The 14,879-nt window shown below is 40.4% G+C and overlaps 1 protein-coding gene and 1 long non-coding RNA gene across 2 annotated transcripts in view; one reads left to right on the top strand and one right to left on the bottom strand.

Annotated features, from left to right (window-relative positions):
- The window catches only part of LOC135313129 (uncharacterized), a 39,702-nt gene extending 39,081 nt beyond the window's left edge, over positions 1-621 (top strand). Inside the window, exons 4-5 of the long non-coding RNA XR_010372729.1 lie at positions 228-312; positions 475-621. This is a non-coding gene — a long non-coding RNA (uncharacterized LOC135313129). The remainder of the gene's footprint in view (positions 1-227; positions 313-474) is intronic.
- The window catches only part of ENPEP (glutamyl aminopeptidase), a 37,114-nt gene extending 31,612 nt beyond the window's left edge, over positions 1-5,502 (bottom strand). The window contains exon 1 of the mRNA XM_064450117.1: positions 4,653-5,502. Coding sequence (XP_064306187.1) covers positions 4,653-5,266 — 614 coding nt within the window. The 5' untranslated portion in view covers positions 5,267-5,502. The remainder of the gene's footprint in view (positions 1-4,652) is intronic.
- Positions 5,503-14,879: the final 9,377 nt, after the last annotated feature.

Below are 14,879 nucleotides of genomic sequence, written 5' to 3'. Positions count from 1 at the left end.
TGGTGAGCTTCCCAATGAGTTTGTGCCTAAAAGAAACTACTGGTGGTATCATCTGAAAGGAAATGAAGGTCCTGGTATAGGGATGTTTACTTAAGTCCCTCCATACGTTGTTTACCCACTAGAGCATATTTTGGGATTGGAGTCTTGAACATCTCCTGAGAAGACACCTGGGAATTGCGTAAGTGCCCCTAAAATCTCATCCTGCTTGTGTGTTTCTTTTTCTGCAGGTACCATGTACATTTTTTCTGCTGGTGCTGTTAAGGCCCCCTGACTTCATTAATGAAACTGCTGGAGAAAGCATGGAAAGTTCAGGTGAACGTCCTAGTACATAACTAATGCTATGCTAGCCATGTTGGGCGTTTAGAAGTCATCTCAGCTATGCAAAAACAACTGGAGGAGCTAAACAATAGGGGTCATGTAAAAAAAATAAGGTGAAGGCTGTGAACGTTCATATCATGTGCTTGCTTCCCACAGTGGCATTGGGCTCCCCCCATTAATGAACCATACAGTGGCAGTGCATATTATCCAGTGATTGATGGTGAAAGGGATCACAGATGCTTCTTCAATTAATCTGGAATGTTGAGCATTTTCTGACAGCACTTCTACAGCTGCTCCAACTATATTAAGGTAGTTTTTCTTTCCAAAAAGTAATTAAAAGTGTACATCATAAATTATGGATCTGCAGCAATCCTACAAGCTCGCTTGACAAACTATTTTTCAATGTTTCTGTTGCCCTTGGCATTTCCTTGTGACGGTTAAATACTAAACTGGTCATTAGGAACTTGTAGCAGCAAGGGTCATTTAGAAGCCTGATGGAGGTAATATGTCTGGGTTCATATCATTCATGTTCATTGGAATAGTAACTCAAAAGTTTGTGGGCAGAAAGCACAATGAAAATTCACCTTAACATAACTTCAGGCTGAATAGAGTTTCTTTTGCTTGGTAAGTCGTTTGATGTCACTCTACTTTTTGTAGGATTTGAAAGCTATTTCATGATTAAGTTAACTTCAAGTCCCCAGGGCAATGCTTCACACCTATTACTTAAAATTTGGCTATATATTTTGACACATTTATATCTTGTTCCTACAGACTGATAACACTCTGATATTTCTGTTGATTTATAAGGTGATAATCCATCTGCCCTCATATATTTGTGGAGGCAGAGAGACATCAGCAGTGTAAAACCTTAGCAGTACCATTCCTATGGGACAGATGATGAGGACTCCAGGCTATGGCATGCATAGAAGGGGCACTAGAAACGTGAAAGGTTGTAATTTCCTTTCAAACTGTATAATGTAGTTATTAGATAAAATTTTCCTCACTTATGTGGCTTCTGCCCTTCTACTTGCTGTTCATGTCCAGACCTTTAAATGTGAACTGGAGGTGACAGCTGTAAATATCATAGTATTAAGAAGTGAAGATCTGCCTGAGACTGCATCCAGCTGTTGTTCCCAAAATAAAGCAGTGCTGCATTTAGAGCCATGATGAATTTTCTTTCCGCCCCCCACCCCAAAGCATGGGGAGTTGGTGCAAAAACCCTTTCCCTTGAGCTAATTAAAGCATTAATAAAGCATTTTTCTCCTAGTATTTCTCTAAATTCAGATTAATTGCTTAGAAAATTTTCTCCTTGAGGAAGAAATCCAGGGGTGTTACTTGTGTACAGTAAAGAATATTCTACCTTTCCCTAATCAATAAAATCATAAATGCAACTCTCCCTGCTAGAGATATGCCCAGCTGAGCATCTTATAAGCTTCTTGTTCTCCTCTTAAGGAGAACAGAAAGAATTCCTATAAAAGGGAAACCATACTTTGTCACTAATAGTAATGCAAAATCAAAACCAGCTGCTGTGACATGTTTGTATTATCAGTAATATTAAGAAGAAAATAACAGGATTTTTTTGCACATTCCTTGAGAGGAACTACTTAGTTAAAAGAACCCATTACACCAGGCAAGGACTCTTGCTTTGCTCCTTTCCATAATACCTGAAAATAACACAACGGCAATGTATTTATGCTCACAGAATCATGCAAAGTAAGGAAGGACCGTTATCCCCCTTTCACCAATGGGGAAATGAAATGCACAGAGGGATAGCTTTACCAAAGGGCTTCAGTGGTTACAGCTGGATTCAGGTACCCACAGGAGGATCTGGGCAGGTCTATGTCTAAAATCTGCATTCGCAAAGTTTCTGTTTTCCTGCTCCCTACTTACACACGCACATCAATTTAAATAGTTCTACTCTCAAGGTATCTCAAGATCTGGTTCTGGGCATGTCCAAAAGCACCTTTGTCCTGATGGGGATTGTGTGATCTGTCTGAACATGATTCCCAAATTAAGCATTCTCCTCCCTGAGCCTCCCCAGGATCCCAGACTTGCAGGGATGTTCAGCACACGCCTACCTGTTTTCCACAAAATGTGGTGGGAGATTTGAATATAAGCAACAACAGAGCCTGGAATTGTGCCCAGTTTGTAAACAAAAGGCATTATAGCAATGCTTTGGCAAACCTTTGCCTTCACAGACAGCCAGCCAGGGAGCAGCTCAGGCCTGGGAGCTGACTTTCCAGTGTTATTAATTCTCTCAAATGGTCCCACTGCTTCTAACACTGCCCGGAAGGGATAGGGGAGTAGGTTAGTTATACATTGGTTCTCATTTTCACCTCAGCCCCCTTCTCTCTAACAACCACTATTAATAGACTTGCTTGACTTTTGCTATTACCTGATTCAATTTGTATTTACTTACAATATGACAAAAGAAGAGGAACTATTCGGGTTGAAATTTTCCAAGGGTGATGTTTGCTTCAGGCAAAGGCAAAATAAAAAAGCTAATTCCAATCAGCATTTTTTTCTGACTAGAAATCCAGGGGAAAATGCAGTTTTAATAAGTAATAAAATCCTTCCCTCACCATTCTTCTTCACCCCATCCTATCACCTACCCTCACGCCCCATAGCAGCAGCTTGGCTGGTGGTTACTTTCATTTCAAAGCTGTACGTATCACTATCATGTACATTGCCTCTCCCACCCCCACAAACAATCTGCCCAAACTTAACCACATGAAAAGCATTTTAGAAATCACCATTCACTCATTTATTAGAGCCCTCCTCAAGCCTAACAAACTAACTCACATGCTTAAGTTCCTTTCTGTATTGAGTGTTTTCAGACTGCTGGCTAGGATCATCCTTGAAATTGTAGCTTTCAGCATCCAAATCAAGAAGTAGGAACCCTCTTGAAGTGAGCTCACATTTTATGCTTTCTTTAGCTTATGAACTTCTCATTTCTTCCTGACATCAGATGCTTGGTCCTTGTCTTCCCACACTGTTTGGATCTGAGGAATGGGCACTCCTCCTGCTCTGTGACTCAGAAGACCTGTGTTCTGGTCCTGCTGTTGTGACAGACCTGGGCCAATTAATTTAATATCTAGGCATCCTTTACCAATTAAAAGGAAGCAACACACCTCTTCTTAGAAGGATGCTAAGAGTTTATACTTTAAAGCTGCTGTGGGAATGTCACATGCTCAAAGTATAAAACCAAAGCACCTTCCGATTCAGAGCAATACTGAGGTGGTAGAGGGAGGAAAACAAGAGGGAAAGAGCTGGCTGGGGTTCGAGCTGTTCTCTACATGGCTTCTTCCCAGATCAGATAACTATGTTTAAGTATGAAAAATCAATGCTTGTTTTTTCCTCTGCCTCTTGGATTTGCTGCTGCTGGTGCTTGTCACTGCTGCTACTCCTGGCATTGCCTGTCAGCAGCTGAATGGAGCTGACTCTCACTCGTAACACCGTTGTCCCAGGAGGGCAAACAAGTGCTTGTCTCTATGTTCCCGCTACAGGGCCTTGGAAAAGTCTAGCCAAGTTTATCTTTTAGCTGTAAATGCTGGGATGAGTCACTTCAGAAACGTGAATATTGGAAAACAGATGAGTGTCCTCTCCATATGTTAACTGCAAAGAAATGCCTCTGAGCAGCGGACAATGGCTTTTTCAAGCTTTCATCTTGACGTAGTGCAAACCTTGGAAGTGGAATGGATTAACTGAACTGGCAGAGGCTTTGTAATCTTTCAATAACTATTGGTATATTAAAAAGGAAAAGCTGGAGCACAAAAAACTTGTGTCAAAGATAACCTTCATCATTTGGTTCATCATAACCTTTACCCATAATTTAAACCAGCTGCAGGAGGGACAGGGAAGTTCTGGTTTGGATATTCCTCAGGCTTGCAACATCAAGGAAGCACGATGTCAGGAAAACTATCACAAGAGCATTTTATACCAAAAATTTTACCTTGGGGAGTGACAGGAGAGAGTGGTGAGAGCTGTGTGTTATTTATTGTACTACAGAGATAAAAACAGGCCTCGATCCCTCCAACTCTCTGAGGGAGCCACTCGTAAAGCTCAAAGGTAACCTGGGACCAGTAGAGTTTGAAAAGGTTTTTCAGAATAATAATAACAAACCCCTCATCTCTCCAGCCCACATTCGCTTGTCAACAGCCAAAGGATTTTGAATACAGCATATTCCTTAAGGGAATGAGAAAATTAAAGAACAGCCCAGAAATGTCAGCAAATTGGTGAGAGACAAGACTGAGAAGCTGAAACACGAACAGAGCAGGCCTGAGCAAGTAGAAATAGAGAAGAAAGTTTAATAAATAAATGAAAAACTGCTTTACTTGATCATTCCGTTCTCAGTGTAGGTGGTCCTATAAAACCCAACCAGAGAACCATTCAGCCAGCCTTGAAACTTCAGGGTGAGTATATAGGGATCACTTTCATCAGTGACAGAGAGCTCTGCTTCTGCCTTCATCACTATGTACTCTTGCGGCTTGTACCCAAAGCAGTCATTCAGAGCAATCTGCTGTCCTGAGGATTTCCGGAGTGTGGGCATTTCTGTAATCTTGGTCTCTCGCAAGTGGAGCCACAGGTAGCTGGTAGGTTTTTCCAAAGCAATAGAAATACTGACCGTCCCAGTGTAAATGTCTTTCTGCATTTCAGGCTTCATTTCCAGATCATAGTGGACAGGCTTGACAAAAGTGGGTAGCCTAAAATGTCTCCAGTCTCCAGTCTCATCATTTTTAGGAGGACAAGGACCCAAATCCACTGGGGACGGAAGGGTTGTTGGCTGAACTGTTCCCTCTGGCAGTTGCTGAGGTTTAGGTCTGCTTAATCCAACGCCAAGTCCCACAGCAAGACCTACAACGACCACGACGCCACAGATGACAGCCACATGCTTTGTCTTCATGCAGTACCTCTTGGACTTCTTGTCCTCAAAATCCATGCCCTCCATCTCTGCTCCCGGGTCTGTTCTCAGAGCAAAACATTAACCGTAAAAAGCTTATTAGTCACTTCAGCACTTGCATTCAGTAAACTCAGCAGACTTGGTTTGTATTTTAATTGTGCAGCTATAGCTGTTCTCTGCCCTTCTCCCCCACCTAGCTTTCCACAAGACACTCAATTAATTAAAGACAACATGCATTTGGAGGAAATGTGAATGATCAAAAGGAGCGCGGCTGGGCTGGGAGATGGAGGGAACCAACACAGAAGAACATTGTTCCTGCCGTGCTCCCCTTATAAGCAGCACAACCCCACCCCCAGCCCCTCCTGCTCTGGCCTGAGTTAAATATAAAACAGTGCTATGTTAATCAGCAGTTAAGAGATGATCAGATGCCAAAGCTCTGTCAGCAGCTTTTGCAGATAGAGGTGTAGCTGCTCCAAACCCTCAACCTTTGCCACTACCTCTTCCTTTTTTTTCCTCTGCTCTGTCTTATTTGGGTTTTTTGTGGTTTGGGTTTTTTTTTTTTACGTTTTCCTCTTACTAGCAAAGATTTCCTTGAACTTTCACCCTATAGTATGTGAAATGACATCTCCAAAGTCTCAAAAATCCAGCAAAAATCACATATATCTTTCAAGGCCTTTTCAACTGTTTCCCTTCTTTTCTAGGCTCATTTACCTTTGCCAAGTAATTTGAGGCAGTCATGGTTAGAAGAATGCACAGTGGAACAATAGATTTTGATCATTCACTTCAAACTTTAAAACATGTCTAATTCCTCTCCCCCTCTCATAGGGTCAATTTTCCAGGAGATTGCTCATAACCATGCATGCAGGCTGGTAGCCTGGGATAGCACTGCCTTGTCAGTCAGCACAATTGCAGGGCTGCCTGTGAACCCTTGCAGTGAGGGAAACTTCTAAATATGCAGTTATATGATTTACTTTCTAAAGATCTAATTTAGCATTTATTGCATGTCATCAAGATGTGGCGCTTCATTGAAACAAATTAGTTGAATAGAGCCTGATTCTGCTTGGGAGAACTTATTGTAAGGCCTTGCTAAGCCTGCAAGCAAGACATTGTTAATGCAGTATGAAACTGAGCGCAGCAGTAGCCTTGACCTTGTTTGATGCTGAACTAAGGGAAAACAGTGTAGAATAGAAACCTCCGTCCCTGGATCTCTTAACCCTTTTTCTCCACTTATGGAGCACACTTGAGTAGATTTTTAATCAGGTATGTCAGTTTGGCTTCATGCCTTTTGTTTTAGATTATTAGGAGACAGATTAACATCACTCTTCACATTCAATTACAACTCTCTGACTATTTAGACTTTTTTTTTTTGAGATGTTTGAAGTCAACCTGGATGGGCTCACTTAGGCCCTAGAATCAGTCAACACATGCTCTGAGTGAGATGCACTGAATCAGGGAAGGAGCTTTCCAGGATAGACTTCATCCAGTCTATTTAGAAAAGGACCTGCTCTCAAGCTTTTTAATTCTCCCTTTGAAATATCACCAGCCGCCACAGGGAACTTTAGCCACCCAGTCCACATCGGCACTCTTAGAGCAAACTACTATTTGTATAGCATCTTGTTTTAAAGGCAAGGTTTTCCAACAGGCACTGAGAAGAAATGGTCTTTTTTGCACAGCATCAAGTTAACTCTTACTCAGATATTGTCAAATGTGAAAAACAAATGCAAAAAAAAATCATGCAGAAAGATAAAAATCTGTTTCGCATTATGTCTGTTTTTATTGTTTCCCATTTCTCTGCTGTGATCAAAACTAGATATGACATGGGAAACCAGTGCCCTTTAATGGATTGGGTAAGAATTTAACTTCTAGCAACAGAGCCAGCATGGAAGATCATGTTCTTAACATCTAAATCCATTTCAGCTTTTCTTTTGTTCTGATTGGACAGGACAAGGAAAAAGAGTGAGAACAGATTTTAAATAAGACATCTTAAGCCAGAGCAGGCCATAAGTGATGAGACAGTAAATGTGTCTTGATTTCAGACATGCTTTTTACATAATTCCCATTTTCATTCTCCTTAGCCGTGAGGCTTTCTGTTACATTTTTAATCCGAAGATGAAAAATGCTGTTTGAGTTTATAGACTGCAGAGCAGGTTATTTACTGTAATTATGAAGAGACTTCCAGATTTCTTCACTGGTAACAATTACATCCTTCAGAAAGAGCTAAAAAACATATGTGGATGAACTGGTCCTAAACAGCAAAAATATTCCTTATCCTAAGTCTTAACAACCACACTAGCAGTAAAAGCCATTACAAGCTAATTAGGAGTGACAAACAAATTAGCTCAACAAGTAGCAGAGATTATTGCTGTCTTCTGCCAGTCAAGAGCAGTAGTGCAGCTCTAGCATTGATCTTCTCTTTATAAAAACTGAGGTTCAAGCCTAGTTACAACCGAAAATAGTTTTAATATATTTCTGATAGTGGTAGCTAAGAGCAGACTTATCCCTCCCATATCAGAAATATGCTTTGGTTCCTAGCTGACGCCACTGGGGTCAGCTAGCAGTGCTAAGAAGCTGCCTAGCTGCCAAGACAGCTAGGGACCAATGACCCAGGACAAGTCAAGACTCAAACTATTAATTCCTCTACATAGGAGCAATAACAGAGGGCATTGCTCCCAAAGGCAATGCCAGTGCTGTCCCTGCTTGGTTGCCTTCAGGTAGAAAGGGGCAGGGAACAGGAACTGCCTCCCCAGAGAGGAAAGCACCATAGCCCTCATCAACAAGGTATAGATAATTTGTCTACTCTCTCCCCATGGGCATAAGTTGATGAAACCCCATATGGGAAGTGGAAGAAAGCTAACCCCAGACTGCTCCAGCATAATTGGCTGGATCGAGTTGGCAAAAAATAAGCAAGTGCTGGCTAAGCTTGGGGGTTAAATTGTTTTATTTTAATTTCTAGAAAATTGAAAAGAGATTAAAAAAATCTTATCAGTCACCTGGACAGTGCTAACACCTGCTATAATTTTTTTAGTGTTGATTTTTAATGGAAGAAATTTCACCTTACGTTAGGATTTAGTTCTTAGTCTGCACCAGTTTTACCACACTAACTTAACTCTGCCCCTTTGGCTACCTAAAATGGAGGGGAGTATGAAGTCACTCTGCTCTGTCATGACATTGCTTGTGGAGACATGTATGTGCCTCTAGGAGTAATTTCCAGACATCTTCTCAGGCAACTACCAGGAATATGAATGAATCCTAACACTTATCCCCAAATTTCCAGCCATTCATTTCCAATATAATTTCCAATTTTAAGTTCAGAAAATGGAATAAAATTTCCACAAGTGACAGTCAGGAACAGCACTAGCACAGGCCTGCTGTTGGCATTCAGGGAGAAGTCACATAGTCCCAGGAAAACCTTAACTGAAGCTGACAATGAGAAAAGAGCTGCTCTGGAAAGCATAAAAAACATGAAAAGAAATGAAGTATATTAAAAAAAAACACCAACCCACAAAAAATTCCACTGCAACTCACAATAAATGAAACTCCTCCGAGCCAAGTCCATCCTTGGAATAACATGAAACAATTACTGGGCCTATGCCAAGGAGGTCTTTGGCTCCCTGTGTCCAGGGGTATTGAGGCAACATGAGGGCAGCAGAGTCTACAGACCTCTGATTTCCTTCTGTTCTCTGAGCTGCCCTTGTTATGAGATTTAGGGATACCGTAATAAATGCACCCTCTCTGACTCCATCAGGAGGAATTTGGCTCTTGTTATGCTAAACTAACACTCCGTGTTAGATTTGTCATTGCAAAAAAAAAAGAAGGCATGAAGCAATCTGCTGTAGTGACTGTTTTCTGGTAAAGCTGCTCTTTTCCCCTGTGGCCCTCTACCAAAAAATATTTAGGACATTAATTTGAGAAATGGGAAACTGGTTGTGGTGTTCCACCAGGTCACAAATGAACTGTGTCAGAAATAATTCCCTAGTCCAGTGTTTTCCTACATCTGTAATGACTGATTTTGTCTCCATCTTTGGCTGCGAACACCCTCTAGCAATCATTAATCCCCTAGAGTTCACAAGCCTTAGTAATTACTGGCGTGCAGTGGTCCTTGTTCCACTCACAATCTTCTCTATGTCAGTTTGTAACTACAAAACAAGTCCTTTTGGGTTTGTGTTGTTTGGAAATGCAAATATTTTGAACTGATTTGAGGAAGACAGTCAGGATTTCTCCAGTCATAATTGTTTCCCTGCTTAGATCTTTGAAATCTGGCCGCAGGTGTGGAGTACTGTTGGCTGCAGTGCCTCGAGAGGACTGCATTATTTCCACTTGCAGACTGACAAGTTCCATAACACATTGGTTGAAGCACAGTGCAGTCCCACCACCTGGGTTCTGCTGTGTTTTCCCTGCAGATCAGTACTGCATGTTTTATTTATCACTAGGGTCAAGGCTGAAGGGAGTTACCTCAAAGCCTCTTCACAGGGAAGTGCTGTGAGTTACCTTTAGAAGAGATTTTATATCCTTTCTTTCTTTTTTTCCTGTTTCAAATTCCAAATTCTGTGCCTCGAAATGTGAATGTCATCTTTTGTACTATTTGTGCAAGCAAAGCAAGTCAAACTGTATTAATTTGTTTTGCCATATCCTATCCTATCCTATCCTATCCTATCCTATCCTATCCTATCCTGTCCTATCCTATCCTATCCTATCCTATCCTATCCTATCCTATCCTATCCTATCCTATCCTATCCTATCCTATCCTATCCTATCCTATCTTATCCTATCCTATCCTATCCTATCCTATCCTATCCTATCCTATCCTATCCTATCCTATCCTATCCTATCCTATCCTATCCTATCATTTCATCTTCCACTGCATTGCTACCAAGATGAGCTTGCTTGGGTTCTTTCGTTCGAGTCATCAGCCTTTAATGCAAACCAGAACAGTAGTCTGGATACCGGTAAATACAGTTCCAACTTTCCAATTCTAGCATGTTTTATTATTTTTACATTTTAGTACCCTATCTCTTGTCAACACTGGTCATTAAAGTACTTACAGTTTATTGCTTTTCAAAGTTTAGCATCCAGTATGAAATTTCCTTTTTGTCTTTAAAAACATGCCTGAGGAGAGTTCTACTGGATCAGCAAAATACAATTTGACTTATGTGGACATTTTTTTCAAACTCACTCAACATATATCTTGTTTAATGATTTTCTAAGCAAAAGTGAGAAGAGTAACAAGCTTTTACAGTGTAACCTCTAGAATACATTGGGACACCATCAGACCCACAGGAAAACCAAATACTGTGGTTTAGAAATTCAGGGGGAAATACCTCAATGAATTTCTGGGGGCATTTTATCCTCTTAGAATGAAAAACATGCTTTCCACTCTCTTCGCTTGTTATTGCGAGTGAGGGTGGTTCCTTAGAAGACCTCCTCTCTCCACTTGCAATTCAGGGCACTACTTTTAATCTATCTGATATGAGTTGCAGTTCCCAGAGGTGCCACCTCTGCCCTTGAGCACTGCTGTGTCATTCGGTATGCAGTTATATTGAACCATTTGTACATCCTGATAGCAGGGCATGAGAAGAAAAGTATTTTGATGGAGGAGAGGTGTAAAATTTCCTTCCTACCTTAACTGGCTCCAGCCTGAAACTGTTAACCTTCAGGGCAGGTTTATTTGTATTGCTTTCTCCTTTATAAGCAGGGGGAAATTCAGAGGGCAAATAAGTGATAACAAAGCATTAGTCAGCCCAGTGATGATGTCTGCTCAGCATGCAGCAATAGTACTAAATCCAAGTATGATACCAGATTTGTTGAGCAGGTAATGGAGATTACTGTGGAAAACAGTATTTTCAGTTGAAGGCATGTTTTCACTTACAGTAAATTGTGGTTTTCTCACCTTACTGAAAAAGATATAGTAGAAATAAAAGAAGGCATTGAACTAAGTGGCAAGACAAACAGAATAGAAGGATCAATCATCCTTTTAATCACTGAAAGAGATTAAGACGCTGAATCTTGCTGTCTTACAACTGTGTGTACTGGAAGCAATTCCAAAACAGTCAATAGCAAGGTGCTTGAGAACTTGAAAAAAAGAGCAGTAGGATATGATAATAGTGAAAAATAATGAGTAGCTTAGATTAAGATAGTTTACGTATCCCATAATATAATAGCAAGGAAACTCATAGTGGTTTCAAAGGCAGTAAATTTGACACAGATTAGAAGAAATCCTTTCACCTTAATCTCACATATATCTCATTCATAGTGGCATTCATAGTGAGGGGCCATAGATGCTGTTTGTGAAGCATCTAATGAAAGCCACTGAGAAGCAGAAAGTGGACCAAGAAGACTTCTGATCTGTTCTGCTTCATGTAGTCCTTTTCTGCTGAAGGTGCATCAGAAATCATGGCAAGTCACAGAAAAATTATTGCTTATGATTTCCAGGATTAGAAAAGTCTCATAAATGAAACCAAGTTAATGGCAGAGAAGATGACAGTTCAACATTTTTGCTCAGCTGGTGATGTAATCTCAGGGGAGTTGTCTGTCAACATGTATTTAGGTTACTTCCAGGTCTGTTACCTGTTTCATTTTCTTGGCCAGGGTGATGAAGCTGATAAAAGAGAAAACAATTGGAGTGGAATAAACTGTTTCATTTACTATTATATAAAAGAAATTGGTTTTCCCCCTTTTAAGCAGGATTGTAGTTATATTAAGGCACTTGAAAATTAATCAAGAGACTGGGGGATTGTCATGGTTTAACCTGGCAAGCAGCTAAACACCACACAGCCATTCGCTCACTTCTCCCCCAGAGGGATGGGGAAGAGAATCGGAAAAAAGGTAAAACTCATGGGTTGAGATAAAGACAATTTAATAGGAAAATAATAATAATGATAAAATAATATACAAAACAAGTGATGCACAATGCAACTGCTCACTACCTGCTGACCAATGTCCAGCCAGTTCCCGAGCAGCAGCCCCACCCTGCCAGCCAAACTCCCCAGTTTTTTGTTCAGCATGACATCATATGGTATGGAATATTCTTTTGGCCAGTTGGGGTCAGCTGTCTTGGCTCTCTCCCATTCCAGCTTCTTGTGCACCTCTAGCCTTCTTACTGGCAGGGAAGTATGAGAAGCTTAAAGGCCCTTTGCTTAGCGTAAGCACTGCACAGCAACAACTAAAATATCAGTATGTTATCAACATTATTCTCATCCTAAATCCAAAACGCAGCAATGTACCAGCTACTAGGAAGAAAATTAACTCTATCCCAGGCCAAACCAGGACAGGGACGAAAGAAAGTCCACAATTATAGATCTGGCTTCTTTCCCTTCCTCCCATCCCAGTTGAATCTATTTGCCTGCAAAGTGGAAATAGAACAAGATATGTCTTTGGGACTTCAACCACATTTATTTCATCTGTTTTGCCCTGCATGGAATATCTCTCTCTCAAGGACCAGCTCTGTTTTCATCAGTCCTTACCTACCCTCAGCCACTGCCAACAGCTGCTGCAGTGACTGAGTAGAGCAGGAGACAGACAGAGATCAGGTAGCTGATTCCCATGCAAGTTCCTAAATCACTCACCACACACACTTTCACAGACAGGTATATATCTGAGGGGTGGTGAGGTGTATGCACTGGAGTACCAGTCAGCAAGTTTGCCTGAAAGGGGGTGTCACATTAGGAGGAGGGCTCTGATACAAGTGATATTTATTTGATGTTATTTGGGAGTCATGTCCTTTGGAACACCAACCAGCCAAATGTTTTCACACAGAAAGAATACTATAAAATATTTTGTTCTATTTTAGAAAACGCAAGCTAATCTGGGAGTACAATTTTATTGGCTGACAGTAAGTCCTCATATCTAAATTAATTTTTATTATGAGCAGCAGCAACTAAAATGGTAGGTGTTTCTACACAAGGATGAGGGCATCTTTACTCTTCAGGCATATAACATGTTATTTTGAGCTTGAATGCAGCAGTACAGGTTGCCAAGAGCATAAGTGAACAGACCAGAAAAATTCAGCACTTGGTAAAGATTGCACTGAAGAAAAAGCAGCACAAGCAAAATCAAAGAAACCCAGGAATTTCAGATCTTACAAATGATCAAAGCAATATTTCATCTTCCTTTTAAAACCAGCTGCAGAGTCACATCCTTTATATCCAACACCAAATGGAGCCAAAAAGGCTTAGAGTTGGGGAAATAATCAAATAGTGTCTTGGACTATCTGGATCTAGTTCAAGGTTTTAAATCCTTGTCCAAGACCTCTTCCACTGATAATCAGATGTCAAATGAGATTTGATCTTACGCACCAATTCACTTTTAAGTTTGCAGGGTTGCTGCCTCTGCTGTCCCTGGAGAAGTTTATGCACTGGTATTTACATAAGCTACCGGATGGGATATAGTTGTACAGCCAGGTATTTCCTGCAGACCCTTCTTTCCCTTCTCACTATAATTTACTTTTTAATTTTCCTTTTCCTCAAACTGCAATGAAAGACTTCAGCAGGAATTTTCCTTTACTAAGAACTTCCTTCCAAGAGCTTCTGCCAATAGAAACCACAAAGAATACCAACATACTTAATAAATGAGAATGGGTATAAAAGACAACTTTTCAGCCTCTGTCCTAATGTCTTTTAGAAACCCACATCACTACTTGTATATGCTGTTTTCAGGGTATTTCTCGTTCCTTCTGAAGTCAATAATAATGTTTCCATTCACTGCAGAGAGGCCAAGAAGTAGAGCAAAGAAGTTGCAGGCCTACATTTATTACTATGTCTGGGGGAACGTTTGGACATAAGATGTTTGATGTTTCTTCCTCCCAGAACTTTCTTCTATTTATATACTTACACTCAAGAGCAGCTTAATCTTTTTAGATGGAGTAGAGGCTTGGTCCTTGCCCAGAGAGTGCACCTGCTGGTATTAGAAACAAGAAAAAAGTAGGGTACTAAAAAATGGAAAGGGAGAATGAAATGAAGTGATAGGACAATTACATCAGCATAGCCATGTAGGCAGGTAGGTATGTGCTATTCATCTTGATTATTTGCAATCCAACATACGTAATTCATATTACATTAAATTCATATTACACAGCAGGCTCTCATTCTGTTGCTTCACATGATGACACAGGATTTTAAATGAAGTTCTTTTAAATGAAATAATTCCATTGATTGGACTCTCAGACAAAGCAATTGCCAGCTGAGTTATCAGAACTCATATCTATGGTGCAATCAACAGTGTTTCAATTCTGGTGAGTCAGTCTAAAGATTAAAAGTCAAAGGACAAACTGTTCAGCATAGTTTTAAAATTATCATACCTTACCTTTTAAAAGAGAAGAAAGTTGTTTCAGAAGTATATACTTAGGGTAACAAAAAAGCAAGGTGTAATCTACTTAACTTCCCCTCATATCTTTAAGTTCCATCTGATTTTTACAATGGAAATAACATTTTTTGAAGACAATACTGTACTACAGTGATACACAGCAACAAGAAGTTCTCTCAGAGACAGAACTTTAATAATTTTCTTAAGTTTACATAAAAATTTGTGCACCGAGTTGACTATGACATAAGGACATCTCTGTACAAGATCTCAGTCTGCCTACTCCAGTTGGAGGGTCAGCCATTTTTTTCCACCCTCTTCCTTCCATCTAGTTTGATCTGTAATATCTCTAGTATTGAGAGACGTT

The sequence above is a fragment of the Phalacrocorax carbo genome, chromosome 4 (genome assembly GCF_963921805.1).
Source record: "Phalacrocorax carbo chromosome 4, bPhaCar2.1, whole genome shotgun sequence".
NCBI classification, from domain to species: Eukaryota; Metazoa; Chordata; class Aves; order Suliformes; family Phalacrocoracidae; genus Phalacrocorax; species Phalacrocorax carbo.
Note: the sequence above shows the minus strand (reverse complement) of the source record. Positions and strands in the feature narration are given on the sequence as shown.